This window comes from Oryctolagus cuniculus, chromosome 21 (genome assembly GCF_051225735.1).
Source record: "Oryctolagus cuniculus isolate XC-2025 breed Fujian yellow rabbit chromosome 21, ASM5122573v1, whole genome shotgun sequence".
Classification (NCBI taxonomy): domain Eukaryota; kingdom Metazoa; phylum Chordata; class Mammalia; order Lagomorpha; family Leporidae; genus Oryctolagus; species Oryctolagus cuniculus.
In genome coordinates, this window is record NC_142887.1 from 27,647,585 (window position 1) to 27,664,209 (window position 16,625).

Below are 16,625 nucleotides of genomic sequence, written 5' to 3' on the forward strand. Positions count from 1 at the left end.
CTCAAAGACGGGGTTCCAGGAAGCTGGGAGTGCCGTGGAAGGGAGTCCCCCAGGGTGTCACTCGGGGAAACCGCCAAAGTCCAGGGGAGCCGGCAGTCAGGCCTGGCTCTGGCCCCAGCACCCTGTGTGACTCCAGGCACCTCCCTGGGCCTTCCTAGGCCTGTTCCCCGTGGCGGAGACCTTGGTACACAGAGTGGGGAAAAGTGGGCGACCTACAGCTGGACGGCCAGCCCTGCCTGGCTCTAGCCCCGCGAGGGCCCCTAAGCGCGTGGGTTCGTCTCCCTGGGGCCTCAGTCTGCCCCTCGTTCACTGGGGATGAGAACTACTCAGCTCTCCACCGGAGCACCGCCCACCTCGCTTTGCCCGGCCCAGGGACGGAGCCCCCTCCTACCGCCTCCTCTCCACTGAGTGCCACGACAGCACTGGCCCCCGTGCCCCCAGCCCCTGTCCCCCCCAGCAGAACACTCGCGGAGGCTTACCAAGAACAGATTCTTTATTCATTTCTTCTTTTTTACTTAAAAAAAAAGGATTCATTCGGTATAAAAAAATAAATATTTTAAATATGACATTGAATAAATAAAAAATAATCTGTCAGTATGAAACATTCCCACAGGGTACATTCATCACAGAGGAATCCGTTGCCAGGTCCTTTCCAATGGATTGGAAAGGAGAGAAACAGAAGTAAGGCCACACGGTGGGCCCACTGAGCCCGCAGTGGGGGTGCGGGGTGGGCGGGGCGAGGGGCTGGAGAGGATTCCAGGGCAGGCACATCGGTATGGTGTGAGGTGGAACTGCTCCCCACCCCGCTGGATTCCAGGGCTCTGGGCCCCCTCGCCATATTTGGGCTGTGGGGGCCAGCAAGTCAGAGCTTTGGTCAGAGGGGAAGCCCCTCCCCCACTCCGCAGCGCAGGACGAGGAAGGAGGGTGAGGAGGAGGAGAGACAGGTAAACCAGCAGTGCATTGCTTTTGCTTACATTTTTAAATAATAAATAAGGACCCCACTACTTCTCCCTTGATAAACTGCAAAAAGACTGTCCTTCCTACCCCGTGCGCGTGCTCACGCTGCTGCCCCCTCTTCTGGCCCAGGACACCAGGTACGGGCCAACACCAGCAGGCGGAAACTCAGAGGGGCTCAGCCGCCTGCCCCACCAGACTTGCTCACCCCCGGAAGATCTGTAATTCGGCGATGTCGCGCACAGTGGGCGTCGGCCGGCCAGAATCACATCTGGAACGAGCATTGATGATGGATGATGATGGCGCTGACGGGGCAGGGGCCAGGCTGGCCGGAGAGAGCACCGCGGAGCCAGGGGCTGCCAGGTGTCCACAGGGAGATGAGATGATTGACAGGTGATCCAGCCGGGCCTGGGCCACGGAAGCATCCATTCTGGCGTTCAGACCAGTGCGTCTTTCTTGCGGCTCAGCTCGGAGAAGTGCAGCTGTCCAGAGCTGAGCCGTCAGAGGAGACAGGTGGGAGGGCAGCAGGCTGCCATCCTGCCTGACAGTGCGTAGGACCCACATTTCAACGGCCTCCAAAAAGGTGCACCTGCCATGGTCTCCTTGGCCACACGAGACCTATCCTCGTCTTGCGGTTGGTGGGGTGGGGTGGGGGACCTCCTAAGCCTCCCCCACCCCGCCCCCAGGCCGCAGGGCCTGCCCGCCTGCCATCCAGGTAAAGTGCGTAGAGAAACGACAGAGAAAGGTACAAAGTGAGTGTCAAGTACCAGTACCGTCCCTGGTACCGTAACTGTTTCTAGCTGAACCGCTAGGACCGCCGCCCCGCTTGGAGTTTGGGCAGGAGCCAGGATGCTGCTCTGAGCAGCTGCCCCGGCTCGGCGGCCTCCCTCCCAGGCTCCCAGACTGGAGGGCGTTGCTCCCGCTCGCCTGGCCCCAACACAAAGGAAGAGATCGGGTTCCGTGCCTGGGAGCCCAGACATGGGTGGGAGTGGGAGGGAGGCGGGGCAGAAGGGACCACAGCTTCCTGGTCTGAGTCCCAGGCATCTCGGGCCATGCTGCTCCTCTCCTTGCAGGAGCGGGGGGCAGCAGCTCGCCCTGCCAGGCCAGCGCACCCCTCTGTGGGTGTTCTGGCCACCCAGGCTTCCCCGTTGTGCTGGGTGCTGGGTCAGGCTCACTCAAGGACCCCTCAAGTGCAGTGAGGGTACAAAAGCAACAGGGCTGCCTGGTCCCACTACTCCTGGGCGCCCCCTCGCAGCACAAGTCCAGGGGGCGCTAGGGAGCACAGTGCCAAGGAAGCTCCCTGCACTCAAGAAAAAAAACACAGCCAAACACCAGGCCGCTGCACACACTGGCCTGGGCCCCGACGCCCCCGAGGGCGAGCGGCCGTGGGGGCGAGGGTGCCTGCCGATGTTCTCGGATCCTGCCCCTTCCGCAACCATCACCCGTTAAGCCTTATCTCATTTGTAACATCATCAACTTCCAAATCAGCCTGGCTCCTGTGTGTGCTAAGGAGCCATCCTATTATCTCTGTTGAGTAGGGAGCGGGGAAAGGGGAATTAACCTTGCCATTTAAAGCACCAATAAGTTAACATAAATAGGACATCATAATAAATAGACACTCACGCCGGGTCAGACACACAGTGCTCTTGGATCTCAAGCATCCTTGAGACCCTGACCATACGTTCTGCTGCCCCTTGCTCTCAGGACCCGAGGTGGCCTCTGGTCTCCCTCAGGTATCCTCCTGTGACCTTCCAGGGCCTCCGTGGGCCCCGGATGTGAGCTGCTACTCTGAGCTACCCCCGTTCCCCATCTTGCAGACCCTCACCCAGAAGGAAGACCCCCCCCCCCAGGTACTCTCCAAAGCTCCTCGCCTGACTTCGCACCTGCTCCTGCTCTTGCCCCCGCCCACCTCCACATACCACACCTCTGGGTCCAGCTGTCAGACCCTGGCCACCCCCGGCTGCAGGAAAGACTCAGGGGAAGAGGAGAAGGGGGACCCGCCAGGGTCTCTGGGGGCTCTTCTCCTTCCCAGGCCTGAGGGTGGCCTCGCTGCCTCTCCAAGAGCCTGAATGTCTGGAACCTTCCACCTGACCACCGCTCACCCTGAGTTCTGCACTCATGCCCGAGAGGAGGCAGCATCCCACCTGGGGTCTCTCCTCTGTGTTGCCCTGACCCAACTCCTCAGGGACAGGAGTCCATCTGGATTCCAGCCCCCCTGGCCTATCTGAGTCCCAGCCGGACAGCTCCCTGCCTTCCAAAACCTACTTACAGGATAGCAAAGGCACACATTGGGGTCACCCCCTGGGGTTGGGCAGCTCCCCTGACCCCTGCGGTAGATACCTTGTGCAATCTGCCCATGGGGCACAGGACTTGAGGGGGGACAGCGAGTGGGGGGCGGAAGTTCGACCCTTACTCCCCGCCCTGGTCCCACACCCTGGCTGCAGTCTCCTAGGAGACGGGATGTGGCGAATAGGCCCTGCCTATGGAAACTTAGACTCGGCTCCGCTTCATCTCAGCCCACCCCAGACAGGAGAGGGCTGGCCAGAAACCTCCTGGGGTCTGCCAGCAGCCCCTATTTGCACTGAGCGGCGCCCTGGGCCCCAACCATGTTTGGAGACCCCTCTCCTCCCTCCCCTCCGGATCCCCCTCCTGGGACCCATCAGTTCACGGCCGGCCACCTAGAAGGCCTGCGCCAACACGGCCATGACCTGCTTGTATTTTCCCAGCAGCTGACACCCCAGCTTCTTCTTCTGGAAGACGTCCTTGCCCGAGGTGTCCGGGCCATAGGCCACGTCCACGTGGGCCACGTGGTACTTGCTGCACAGGCGGCACAGCACGTTGCTAAGCAGGCCCCGCAGCGTGTCCGCCGTGGCGTTGAGTTTGCTGTGCAGGCTGTGCGCCGTGGGGTTGAGGGTCTTCTGGTCCCGGGTGATGTTGCCCAGGGCGGTGCCAAGGTAGGCCACGATGCGGTACAGCTCCACCAGCCTGACCTTCTCCGTGCCGTTGGCGTGGAAGGGCGGGAAGTCCGTCACATTGGGGCCGCACAGCTTGTCCAGGTTGTTGGGGAACGGCTCCCCTTGGGCTGTGTACTGAGGAGTAGAGGGACGGAAGGTAGGTGACCCCAGGAGTCAGGGGGGGCAGTGTTCCGGCCCTGCCTCCAGCCAGCTCCTGGGGCAGGAGCTGGAGGGTGCTCAGTGTGCCCACCCATAGCACGAGGACCCAACGCCTTGCCCTGGAGACAGCTAGAACTGGCGTGGGAACCAGCAGCAGCAGTGGTAGGTGCGACTGCACCTGCTAGACATCAAGGCCTGGGCCGTGCAAGCCTTGTCATCGTCATCCGCACCACGAGGACGACACGGGGACAGAAAGGAAAATGTGGTGTCTTGCCTGTCTCGCCTCGGCGGGCGCACCACACACTTGCACTTTCACCCACTGCCCTCACCTTCTTCCTGGGCGTCCCCCCCAACACTCCCCCCCCTCCCCGAGACACCCACAGCCCTCTCGGCAGCACCTTCCTGTCTGCCTGCTGCCTGGTTTCTGTTCCTCGCCCCTCCTCCCGGGCCCTCCCTCCCTTCTTGTCCCCTGGGGGTTAACTTACATAGAGAATAAAGAGGGCGTTGGCAGTGCCATTGAGCTGTGCCAGCTGGCTCCTGATCTGGCTCATGAGGTTGCTGGGGCATGGGTGGTGTGTGTTGCAGGTGGCGTTGACGGGGTTGATGGGAAGGGGGCTCCCCGCCCCGGGTTTCCAGTGCAAGACCAGCAGCAGGGGCACGACTCCTGGGGAGAGGCAGGGAGGAGCCGTGAGCGCAGAGGTGGGACGGGTGCTTGGGGGTCACACTGGATGCCAGTGGGAGGGACTCCCTGACCCCCCTCTGTCTTCCCTGGGCAGGGTGGGGTTTTCACTTTGTCTCAGCATCTGCCTCTCTTCTCTCTCTCTCTCTCTCTCTCCACTTTCCCCTCTCCTTCTGCAGTCTCTGGGGTTAAGAGGAGGAGCCAAGGGGCAGGGAGACATCCAACCCCTACCCCCTTCCCCAGACAGGTCAAAGCCCCTGGCCCTCTGGCTGGAAGGCATCAACCCCTCCCAGGCCTTATCTCCCCCCTCCCAGGATGCCTGGGATTCCCGAGCTTGCTGTCCCATCACCAGCCCCAGGCAGTGCACCTCATCCAAATGGGGCACGCTGGGGAAGGGGGGAGGGCGCTCCTAGGGTCTCCCTTCTCCCTCCCAAGCCCGCTGCTTGATTCTGACTCCTTGGGCCGATAGTCCCCTAATTCTGCCACCCTCCCTCCCTCCTCCCTCTCTGTCCTTTCCCAGTGGGGCCACACCCCTCTCCAAGGTCCTCACCCTCCAGCCCCAAATCCTGGTCCAGGCCCTAGCGAACTCTTTGCTCCTCTACTGTCCCTTGTCCAGTCCCTTGGGTTAGGGCAGGGAGAATTTGGGGGGGGGGTCCCACACACTAGCACACACACACACATACCCAACCTGCCCCCAGGCCGGCATTGGGAGGGAGAGGAAATGGTGCAAACAGGAAAGAGAAGAGGGAAAAGGTCGCAGGCAGCCCAGTGGGCGGGGAGGGAGGGCAGGGAAAAGGTGCTCGGAGCTGGGAGCTGTCCGGGCTTGTCCAGGAGCGGCCCTCCCCTCGGGCGCCCGCCCCCTGCACCCTCAGACCACGGCCCTTCCACGGCCCAGCAGTGGGCACCTGGGGGTGGTCGGGGCTGGGTCAGCCCACCCCAGAGCCCCCATCCCGGCTGCAGCAGCGCGACGAATGGTGGAGCCCCGCAAGTTCACTTCTCTTGGGCTCCCCGGTTGCTCCCAGCATCTGCAGGCAGTGCTGGGGCCGGGAGACGGCTGGGGAGGGGAGAGGGTCCCCCCTCCTCCGACACCCCCATCTCACCTAGCTCAGGCACCGGGCAGATGGAGGCGGCACCTGCTCCCCGCGGGCCGGGCAGGAGTTTGCGAGCTGTTCGGCTGCTCGGCCGCCAGCGCCCCTCCCCGGGAGCAGCCCGGGACGCGGTTGGAAAAGAGAAAGCGGAAAGAAAGAAAGAAAAATAAAGAGGGTGGGTGAATCCGGGAGCGAGCAGAGAAGGAAGAGCAGCGCGGGCGAGCGGCGGGAGCTAGGAGGAGGAGGAGGAGGAGGAAGAGGAGGAGGAGGAAGGCTGCGGTGGCCCCCTCCCTGCTGCCAACCTGCTGGCCCGGGACGAGCTGGGCGCACGGTGCCCGAACCATGTGCCTGCGCTCACTGGCTCCCAGCCGCCACCCAGCGCCCCCGGCGGGCGCCCCGAGCGTCCGGGAGTCTGCGCTGGCCCAGGGCCCCAAGTGGCCGCCGCGGCCGGCGCGGGGCGGGCGCATTTACCTGCCGCCAAGATCTTCATCATGGGCTGTGTGCTCCAGAGGACCTTGGACGAGACCTCAGATGCCGGCCGTTTTCAGAGGTTCATGCTCAAATGGGGAATTTGCCGGATTTATATACTGGAGCCTGTGTTGTAAGACAGAGAAACAGCTATATTTAGCCGGGATCCCCAGTCCAGGAAGTTGTTTGAGGTGCATCATAGGAAATTATGAATGGAAGAAAAGTGAGAGTGGGGGGGTGGGGGACGAGAGAGGGGGGAGGGAGGGGAGAGCAGACTTTTTTCCCTCTTCTAAGAATTTGATAAAATTACAATGAAGTCTTCAACATACGCTCTGTGGTTTTCCCCAGTGGCTTGCCCTGGCACTCACTTGATGATGCCCAGAGTGGGCAGGGGTCCCCCAGGCTGGGTCAGCGGGGGGTTCCTCCCAATCCCCACCCCCAGACATGGTGGACACCCCAGACGGCCCCGACTCACCTGAGTTAGGGGAGGTGGTCAGAGACTACAGGCAGCTGAGGCCAGTGCCTCCTTGGCCCCCACCACGCGGGGTCGGGGGGCTCTTGGGGGGGGGCAATGGGAAGAAGCGGGCTAGGGCCCAGCTGAAGAGGAGGTTCCGGAAAAGAGGGGCTGGAGCCTAGCTTGGACTTTAGACAGTAATAAAGCAGAAAACAGCGTGGGCACTGGGAGCCACCTCGGAGGTGGACGCCTCCAAGCCGCTGGTGGCTAAGAGGGGCTCCAAAGGGAAACCCCAGCCTGGGACCCTGGAGGGTCCCGGCCTCCTGGTTTTGAAACTGCAGAGGGGGCTGGCAGGCTGCGACTCAGTTCTTTGGGGGCAGTCTGGGAGGATTTTCATGGCAGCTTCCACTAACATTCTGAAAGGGACCCCTGATGGCAAAGACCCCTCTTTCCTCCTCGGGGTGCTGAGGCATGGTGGGGGGCGGCGAGCGGCAGGCTCTCCTAGACCCTCTATGGAAGCCCATGGAGCTCAGCCTTAAAGAACGGCAGAGGGATGCCCCAAAAGACATCCCTAGGGTCTCGGAGGTAGGGTCCCCAGTTCTGGTGTCTGCTTTTGGCGAATGCATGGGGACAGGTAGGGGACTAGTGGTGGGGACATGGACAGAATGAAAGATAGCAAGAACATTAAAAAAAAAAAAAAAAGAAAAAAAGAAAGTCGTGATACACTGGCTCATTACTGTCCTGAAATCTGCCAAGGCCCCCATGTGCCAGGAGACGTCTCCTTCCCCCTCCCCATGGCCCTGGCCTGAGAGATCCAGGAGGGGTATTTGGCCACCCCTGCCCACCCCCACGCCCATCCTCCGTGCCCCCTAGCTCCTGCCTCTTGCCACATCCCGGACCTGCCCAGCCACGAGCTCCTCCCTCATCGTGCCAGGACGGGCCCTGGAGCCCGCCACCATCCCCCCCACCCCCGCCCCACAACACACCCTGCCCCATCCAGGCCCTTGTTCCCCCGCTCCCCGGCAGGGCCTCAGATCGGATGTGGGGTGATAAAAGTCCCCATCCCAGCTGGCACTGCCCAGCAGCAGGGAGGAGGCTGCGGGGCCCAGCCTGGCTCGCCTTCCTGCTCCCTGCCCCCTACACCTCTTCCTTGGGGAAGTGAGGGTTGGCCTGGGGCCTTCCCAGGGCCTCAGGGCTGTCTCTGGTATGCACGCCCGCAGGCAAGTGGCAAGTGGCTGGCTATCTGCTCTTGCCTAGACACCTGCCCCGGGGGCTCAGCAGCACCCCCTCCCAGGACCCCCCCAGCTTATCACTCCCCACCCCCCACTGCCCCCAGCATCTCCTGGCACTCCCATCACCCTGACCTCCGGTTCAAGACCCAGGCCACCTGATCAACCTGGCCCTCCTGACCTGGACCCCAAATCCATTTGACCAGGGTCCTCTGTCCCCTGACCTGGGTCTCTCCCAAGATGCTCTGGTTCTCCTGGGGGCCGCTGCCCGTCCTCTGCTCTGCCCCCGGCCTCTCCGTTGCATATCAGCAGCCGCCTTCTAGCTCAGCAGACACTATAGCATGTCCTATAATCCACTCCCAATCTCCACTGACAGCCCCACCCACTCCATAGGAAACAGGAAGTAGGATCAGGGCCTGGAAGACTCTGATGCTAGGGCCGCTCTACCCGCCCTCCTGTGCCTCAGTTTCCCCTCTCACGGTACCTGACGTGGCCCGTGCTCCCCAAGTGCTCCGGGCCCCTCGGCGCCCCAGGCCCAGCCTCCCCGGCCTGTCCATGTCGGGCAGCACGTGCGCTGGGCCTCTCGGCCGCGCAGGGTCTTGGAGCCGCTCGTCCGAGCCCGGGAGCCGCCTGCAACGTGGCTGCGGCCGGAGTTTGTTTTGCTCCCTCCCTCTGTGTGCTGCAGGGTGTGCGTTTCCCCCCAGCTCCCTCAACACAAGGCGTCCTCCCTTCTTGGCTCCCTGCTCCCAAGGTCATGACCCCAGGCCCCACCCTGGAGTGGCAGCCCCAGCCCTGCCCCTTCCAGCTGTGACTTCATGTGCAGCCTGGGCCTGCTGGGGATCCGAGCGGCCTCCCAGTAAAGGGGGCTGTCGGGGGCCCCCTGGGCTTCCCCCCCGGCCAGCCAGGGCGCAGGGCCGCCGTCTCCAGATGGCTCCGCTGTCCAGTGCTCAGAGTTGGCTCTGGCGTGCACCTTGCATGCACGTGAGCCCACCCAGCCCCTCCCCTTCTGCTTCGCACGCACCCTGTGCAAGTCCCTCCTAGGACGTCACTGCTGTTTGTTTGTTTTTTGGGGGCGGGGAACAGACTCAGAGAGGCAAAGGCGCTTGACCAGGGCTACCGTTAGGTGAGGCTGGTCTGGACCCCAGGCCCCACAGCACCTCACAGGGAGCACAGCAAGAGCACTCGGGCCCTCCTCCTCCAGGAAGCCTCCTCAGCCTCCCCCAGCCCCCAGCGTCCTTCCCCGGCTCTGTGTCCCCTTCTTCCATCTTTGAAGGCCTGGAGTGGCGGGGGGGGGGGGGCGGTCTGATACCCATTTGTGCTCTGGGCGGCCATGGGTTGGGGGTTATACCCAGAGCTGATGCTAAATAGTTCTTGAAAACATTTTACAATTCCCAAAAGCTCTTGGTGCCAAGTCTCCCATGCCGCTGGGAGAAGGCGGGGCGGGCTGTGGGGTGGGGGAGCCCTGGCTGTTTAAAGGCTGGACTTTGGTCTCATTCAGAACCAGGTGGGAGGCCTGGTTCTGCCAGCTGGGAACTGTGTGCCTTTGGAGGAGTGGCTGACTGTCTCTGGGCCTCAGTCTCTCTGCAAGACAGGAGTGATGTCCGCGTCGGCTTAGCGCACCGCAGGGCTCGGCACGGAAGCCCCCTGTACAGAGTAATGTCCACTTCCCTGTGAAGGAGGCATCCCTGCCCCCATTCTCCTGATGACCCTACCACCGTCCACGGCCAAGGAGCAAGGCAGGGGCCTCTCAGGACCCTCTGCCATTGGTGAACGGGCCCAGGACACCCAGAACTACGTGGCGGCAGGGGGTGTGGTGTCCACTTTCCCGGTGCCCTGCGGCGGCCCCTCACTACCCCCCCCCACCTCGGGCCTGAGCTCTGGACAGCAGCTGACCCGGCCTCACCGCCCCCAGGAACTGATTCACCCCAGGCCCCATCTGAAAAGGAAGAACCCTTAATTCAGGGGGACTTGAATCACCAGCCGCCCCCTGCAGAGCCCTGGGACGGGAGGGGGATCCGGGGGCGGCAGCCAGCCCCCTGCCTGCCTGCCTGTCTCTGTCTTTCCCCGGGGTGCCCCCGGGGAGAGAGGGCAGCATGGCAATGGCATTGGCAGGGGTTGGGGGGAGGCACCCTCGGAGTCAGGCGTCCTGTGTGGGCAGCAGTTCAGTTACTCACCAGGTAGGCAGCTCCCCGGGCAGCCGGGAATTCCCCAAGACCAGTGACCCAGAAACTGAGCGCACAGGCAACCCCCACCGCCAAGGCCAGCACCCACCCCCCCAGCCTCCCTTCCCCATCCCCCCCTCTCTGCTCCCCAGCTGGGATCTCAGTTCTCTGAAAACCCAACCAGCAACTGCTCTCTCCCTGGCCTTGATATCCCACCTGGGAACTAAACCCAGGGCCATCGGACAGGTCTGGGGAGGGAGTGGGGGGGCTCACCCCAAAGATCAGAGCTGGTAAGATGTGGCCAGAGGCACTTGGAGCAGCTCGGGGACCCCCACAACAAGTGCAGCCCCCAGGAGTGTCCTGTCCAGAATGGCGAAAGCACCTCCACATTTGACACTTCAGACAGAAGGGTGTTCCTTGCCCCAGCCCCAGCCCCTGCCCCTGCCTGTGCCCCCCAGTGCCATGGGGCCCTGCAGACGCCTTGGGCTTGCAAGTCTGCTGCAACTGACTTCTCCCAGCCTTGACTTCCCCTCTGAACATGGCGGGGGGGGGGGGCACTGGTGCACCAGCCTCAGGAGGCATGGTGGGGAACAGCCCATGCTGGGGTGCAGGGGGCGTGTGCTTGACAGGGCTCTAACCAGGGCTCCACGCAGCCGCCCGTGGGGCTCACGCCCCAGCCTGGGGTAGAGGGGGGTTGGGACGGGGCCTGGGTCCAGCGACTGTGTACTATTGTTTGAGAGTTGGGGCAGCAGTTCCCACCCCTACCCCAGGGGGATCTTCTGGGAGCCCCGTCAGGGGTATAAGCCATGCTTTGAGGCTCCTCAGGGCCCAGCAGAGCCCAGCTGTGTGCTGAGGCCCAGGTGTGAGGTCTGCAATCTGCCAGCGACAGCCCCCTGGGGCCACCGAGAAGCCTGAAGCCACCCTGGCCTCCCGCCAGCTGCCCCCAGCACCACCCTGACATTTCCCGACTGGTTCTGCGTCAGGAATCAAGCCCCCTGGGGGTGAGTCAGAGACACTGCATTCTTTTTCTTCCTCTTCCCTGGAAATGGCAAGGGAAGGAGCAACCCGCAGAGGCCGGGCCGCAGCACTGCATGGGGCGGGGAGAGGGGCCGGGGCTCTGCCCTCAGCATCTCCATCTGTAGAATGGGCTGTTGGGTCTCGGTGTCCGTGGACGTGGCATTATAGGGCCTGCAGGCACTGTTAGGTTACAGCGTCCAGCTCTCCCTAAATCTCTACGCAGCCCAAGACTGACACAGGCAGAGGTGGAGCGACGGTTTCACGCCCTGGATCTCCACCACTTAGTGGGTCACGGGTGCAATGTATGGGATTGCTGCCAGCACTTTTGCAAAGGAAATGGAGGGGAGGGTGGTGTTGTGTGGTACAGCCAGTTAGCCGGCTGCTTGGGATGCCTGCGTCCCATATCGGAGCACCACTTCGAGTCCCGGCTGTTCCACTCCTGATCCAGCTCCCTGCTAATGCACCCGGGAAGCATCAAATGATGGCCCAAGAGCTCGGGGTCCTGCCGCCCACCTGGGAGACCAGGATGGAGTTCCTGGCTCCTGGCTTCTGCCCTGGCTGTTGCAGGCATTTGGGGAATGAACCAGCAGGTGGAAGACATCTCTCTCTCTTTCTCTCTCTCTCTCTCTGCCTTTCAAATAATAAATCTGCCTTAAAACAAAATGCTGAAAAGGGAAACAGAACAGCAAAAGCATCGCCCAGCCCCCTGCCAGTGTCTGTCCCGCGCTCAGGCTGCAAGGTGGGTCATGGTTAAAAACGTCTCTAAGTTGCCGGGATCTGTGATGAAAGCCAGGCCCATGGGGGCTCAGCAAGGACAAGGACTGGCCAAGCCCCTCCGCAGCTGCCAGCATGCGGCTCCTTCCGCTGCAACACAGGAAGGGACCAGAGAGGCCCAGGGTGTGGCAGGTGCCCATGCTGGGGGGCAAAGCCAGGCAGTGCCCGGAGCCCAGTGTTTCCCAGCCCCAGACCCCTGAGCTGCCGGCCCTGCCCTGTCCCGCCCGGGTGGGGCTTGGGTCTTTCATCTCGCAGCCTCGGAAACCTTCACCCTTATGGTGGAGTGTGGGAAGAGGAAGTGGCCACGGCCTGCCTTCCCAGCACGGCCTGAGTGACTGGGAGAGCCTTGGGGTCTCCCTGTGCATCTTGGGGTGCGGCTGGGTCGGCCTGTCTGACCAGGTCTGGGTGGGCATTTGCTTGTGCAGATGTGCTCACGCATGTGCATGTATGTAGTAGGCGTCTGTGCTTCAGTGTGTGCATGTGCAGCTGCGTGTGCCCCAGCGTGCCGTGTGTGTGTGTGTGTGTGTGTGTGTGTGTGTGGCAGGGAGAGGGCTGACCCTGCACACATCTCTGGCTGACATTGCGCGCCCTCCGTGTGGTTGCGGGCATGAGTGTGTGTGGGCATGAGTTCTGTGCACGCATGCGTCTGCATGAGCGTGCGTGGTGCCGCGGGTCCCAGGGTACGAGGGCTGGGTGGTGGCGGGGTGGAGCGGGGGGCTCACGCTGACCCCGTGCATGGAGTGCCCCTGTGTGCGCCCCAGCCTCCAGCAATCCCGGCTCCTCTCTCTCTGCGGCCTCCGCCCCTGGGAACCATGTGGCAGTCTCACGTCACAGCGGCCACCGGCAGCTGGTTTCCTCCCCACCCCGCCCCGCCCCCGCCCCGCCCTGGCCACCCTGACTCTTGGCACAGGGACGACGCTGATGTCAGAGCAGAGCTGACAGCTTCCTTCTCCTACTGGATTTTCCAAAAGAGAGAGAGAGAGACCACAGCGCAGCTCCTGTTAAATAATCTCGGGGCAGCCAATGGGGGGAGGGGGCAGGACTGTGTCCCTCAATGATTTCCTGATCTCGGAGCAGGAAGCGGCTCGCTCTCTCTCTCTCTCTCTCTCTCTCTCTCTCGGCCTGAAGCTGGCCATGCACAGGATGGGGGGGGGGTGCCTGGCCTCCTCTCCCTCCTCATCCCCCATCAAGCTCCCTGAGGCCACCCCACCTGGACTGAGAGAACCAGGGGGACCCCAAGGAGTATTCTGACGATGCTGGGTGGGCGGTGACCTGAGCCTCGGGCCCTGTGGTGCAGACAAGGCAGGAAGTGGTGCTATCCTAAGAGGTAGGGAGGGTGGAGGGGATGGAATCCTGCTGGAACCACTGGATGTGATGCCCACGCCCCATAGCCCTGTACCCTTGGGTCGCTGCAGACCACTCCCCCCCCAAAAAAACGAATCCTTACCAAGGCTACCAGCATCCCCTGCTACCCCACCTCCGGGGTGGGGGTGGGAGAACACTCTAATTCCCATTTCACAGACTTGGACACTGAGGCTCAGGCAGTTGAATGAATTTGCTGAGGTCACAGCGTGTGGCTCGGAGCCGGTTCTCTGGGAGCGGCCCCTCGCCCCCACCCCGGCCCCAGCTCCCCTCCAATAGGACTGAGGATGGAGGCCCAGGCGTGTTCCGGGCAGACAAAATGCTCTGGCTCAGGGGCAGCAGGGGGTCCGCGGGGGCCCCTCCTCCTGCCGGGGCCGCGCTCCTCAGCTGCTTATCAGCCCCGGGCTCCATGACCCAATCCCGCTCTGATCTCCTGCCCAGCCTGGCCTCCGCCCCTTCCCACCCCTGGACCCTTTCCGTTTCCTCCCTCCTCTCTGGGCCCCACGCCTGGCCCTGGCGTCACAGTGGGCTGTCCCCAAAGTGGCCACTCAGCAGAACTCACCCTGGCAGCGGGGGACCCTTGTCGAGGCGGGGAGGGTGGCCTGGGCTCCTCCCTCGCCCCAGAAAGGCCACCTAGGAGAGAAATTAGAGCCCACTGTGGCCTCCTCAGTGTCCCCACTTGCAGAGGGAAAAGTCTGGAGCAGAGGGGCTACATGGTGGGGGGGGGGGAGACCCCACGGGGGAGCTGTGGAATCAGTCAGGCACCGCTTCAGTCCCAGCTCTGCCACCTGTCAGCCCTGCACCACAGGCAGGTGTACTTACGGCTCAGGCCTCAGTTTCAACATCTGCAAAATGGGGGAAGAGTGTCGTGCCCCTGTGAGGTCAGCAGCACCCTCCGAAGCCCTTCTCTGTTGCTGTTACTCCCTTAGCTGTTTAACACTTCAAAGGTGGGGCTGAGAGACGGGGCAGGGGGGTCACTGTTCCAAGGCCACACAGCAAACCGGTCGCACGTGTCCAAGAGCAGGTGGGCTGCTCACAGCTCTTGGCCTCCTGGATGAAGTGCTGGGAACCCTGGGTTTCAGTGCTGACTGGCTTCTGAGAATTCCAGAAAGTTCTTAGACTCAGTTTTCCTGCCCTAAGGAAGTCCAGACAGGGCTCTCCAAGATCTGCATCGCAGGGCAGAGTGGTGGGGGATAGACAGCCTCCCAGGTCCACCAGAAAGCAGGGCACAGGGCTGTGGGTCACCAGGACCTCCGACGCCCATCCCCCAGCCCAGCTCCAAGCCATGGGCAACAGCGCCCTCCACTGCCCAGTCAGCAACAGTCGCCACAGCCATGGCCAGAACTCCGCTAGCCTTTGGTCTGGCTGGGCCAGTGCCCCCCGCTGGGGTTGGACAGGGTGGGATTGGGGGTATGAGTAAGTGAGTGGGGGTGCCCGAGACGGGGGGTGTAAAGTGGGAGAGGCCGTGGGCCCAGGAAGGGGAAGGGGTCTGGAGGAGACCTGTGTCCTTGTCCGGCACCTCCCAGGTGGTGGTGGGGACAGGCGCAAGGATCGGCCACAAGGGGGCGCCAGGACCACGCATGGTGGGCAGGGGTCAGCCTGCCCCTGTCCAGCTGAGGTTCTGGGAGGTGGGGAAGGAGTTGGGGAGAGGAGAGCGGGAGCCCCCCCCCCCCCATCTCGGGGCCCCTTCTCATCCACCCTCGCCGTTCTCTGAGATGAGGATTTTAAAGAAGGGCAAAGCAAGCCTCCAGGAGGCAACCAACCGGCAGAGTAGGAACTCCGCCCGGGGTCAGGCACCCAGCTCCGGGGTCTGGGCTCAGAAGTGCCTGGCTGATCCCTGCACCCCGACTCAGGACAGGCCCTGCGGACCATCCCCCCACAGTCCCCCACCCCTTGCAAATGTCCAGTCCTCAGGCCCTGCGGACAGCAAGGCGGAGTTGGAGCCCCTCCTCTTAGGATCTGTGCCCGCCTGTCCCCCAGGCGGGCTGCGTGCGGAGGCTGCTTCTGTCTCTCCTTTCTCCCCACGGGGGCTCCACGAGCTGGCGCTTCACAGACAGAGTGAGCACAGCTTCCCTGAGTCCTGTATGAGCTCAAGGTCGAAAGCATAGGGGTCGTGACCTTGATTGGCCTCACCCCCCCAAGTGGCCCGGGAGGGACCCCAGGGCCCATTGCAGTCCCCCTCCCCATGGAGGGACGAGGACCCTCTCCCTGTCCGCATCAGAGGGAAAGCAAACCTCCATGGGCTCCGCACTTTGCACTGTGCCAGGGAGAAAAGTAGTCGGGGGTCCCTGGGGGTCCCTGGGGGTCCCTGGGAATCCGGGAACGCTGACCCCTCCACATCGCCCGCAGTCACACAGAGCCAGGACGCAGACCCAGGCCTCCTCCTAGCCGGCCCAGCCAGTGCTGTCTCTTTGCCCTCTGACCCTGCCATGACCATGACCCTTCTCAGCCTCACTTGATGCTGCCACACCTGCCTCCCCTGCTGGGCTTCAAGGCACAGCTTTCCCAGCCTGTTACATAGATGGGGAAACTGAGGCCTGACGGTGGCGGTAGGGGCTGCTGGGAGCCCTTGGAGCCCCCGGGGGAGGAAGGGATGCACGCCCTGTCGGGGAAGCCTACCGTGACCGTGGCCGGGGTCCGTGGCCGCACGCGCCCCTGTGCGGTCTTGCGGGATGTCGCCGTCTTCCGGGCCAGGCCCCCTCTGCTTCCTTCTGCAGCTGAATCCTTTCTGGAGACGGCTCCTCACCCCACCCCCAACTTGACTTCCCGTCCAGAGCCCAGAGGCCCCAGGCTCCCCCCACTTCCACCCCACCCCCCCCAGGCCCAGGGCTGGGGACGACAGGTGACCAGAAAGCTCCAGGCCTCCGCCTGCCACAGGTGGCCGCCGCTGGCTTCAGGGTGCCGGGGGTGGGGCGGGGGCTTCAGGGTGGCCAGGGCAGGGGAGACGCGGGGCGGAGGCGTGGGGAGGGGGCGTCTGGGTGCCCAATGCCCCTGCTCGGGCAGCGTGGCAAGCCTTCTGGGACCTGAGTCACCGCTGACTGGGCCGCGCCCAGCCTGCCTGAGTGACCCAGGCCAGCATAAGGCGATGACTGGGCCACCCTCCGCATGACCGTCCGGCCGGGCCTTAGGTGTTTTGACTCAGACCTGCCACAAGCCGTGTGCACCACGGCCATCCTCCCCTCGGCCCTGTCCCCAGGAGGTTCTCAGGGTGGCAGCTGCCGCCCTAAACACAGGGCCCCCAGACCCCCACCCCCGAGCCACCGCCCTCTGTCCCCGGCACCCACCTCAGAGCCCTGGGAGCCACAGGCCTGTCTGATCGGAGCTC

General features: G+C 63.3%; 1 protein-coding gene across 6 annotated transcripts; it reads right to left on the reverse strand.

Moving 5' to 3' along the window:
- Positions 1-475: 475 nt before the first annotated feature.
- Positions 476-16,101, reverse strand: LIF (LIF interleukin 6 family cytokine). Of its 6 annotated transcripts, none has more exons than XM_070065686.2 (4): positions 15,920-16,101; positions 6,306-6,428; positions 4,553-4,731; positions 476-4,043 (listed from the first exon to the last, which is right to left on the reverse strand). In XM_070065686.2, exons 2-4 carry the CDS (start codon positions 6,325-6,327, stop codon positions 3,633-3,635), a joined length of 612 nt encoding a protein of 203 aa, XP_069921787.2. In that variant the 5' UTR covers positions 6,328-6,428; positions 15,920-16,101; the 3' UTR covers positions 476-3,632.
- Positions 16,102-16,625: the final 524 nt, after the last annotated feature.

What these genes read in the sequence shown, in the direction of transcription:
- LIF (XM_070065686.2), bottom strand. Translation starts at nt 6,327, where the DNA reads ATGATGAAGATCTTGGCGGCAG. An exon ending in GATGAAGATCTTGGCGGCAG is followed by an intron (nt 4,732 to 6,305) that starts GTAAATGCGCCC and finishes GCCTCTCCCCAG; the next exon opens with GAGTCGTGCCCCTGCTGCTG. An exon ending in ACGCCCTCTTTATTCTCTAT is followed by an intron (nt 4,044 to 4,552) that starts GTAAGTTAACCC and finishes TCTACTCCTCAG; the next exon opens with TACACAGCCCAAGGGGAGCC.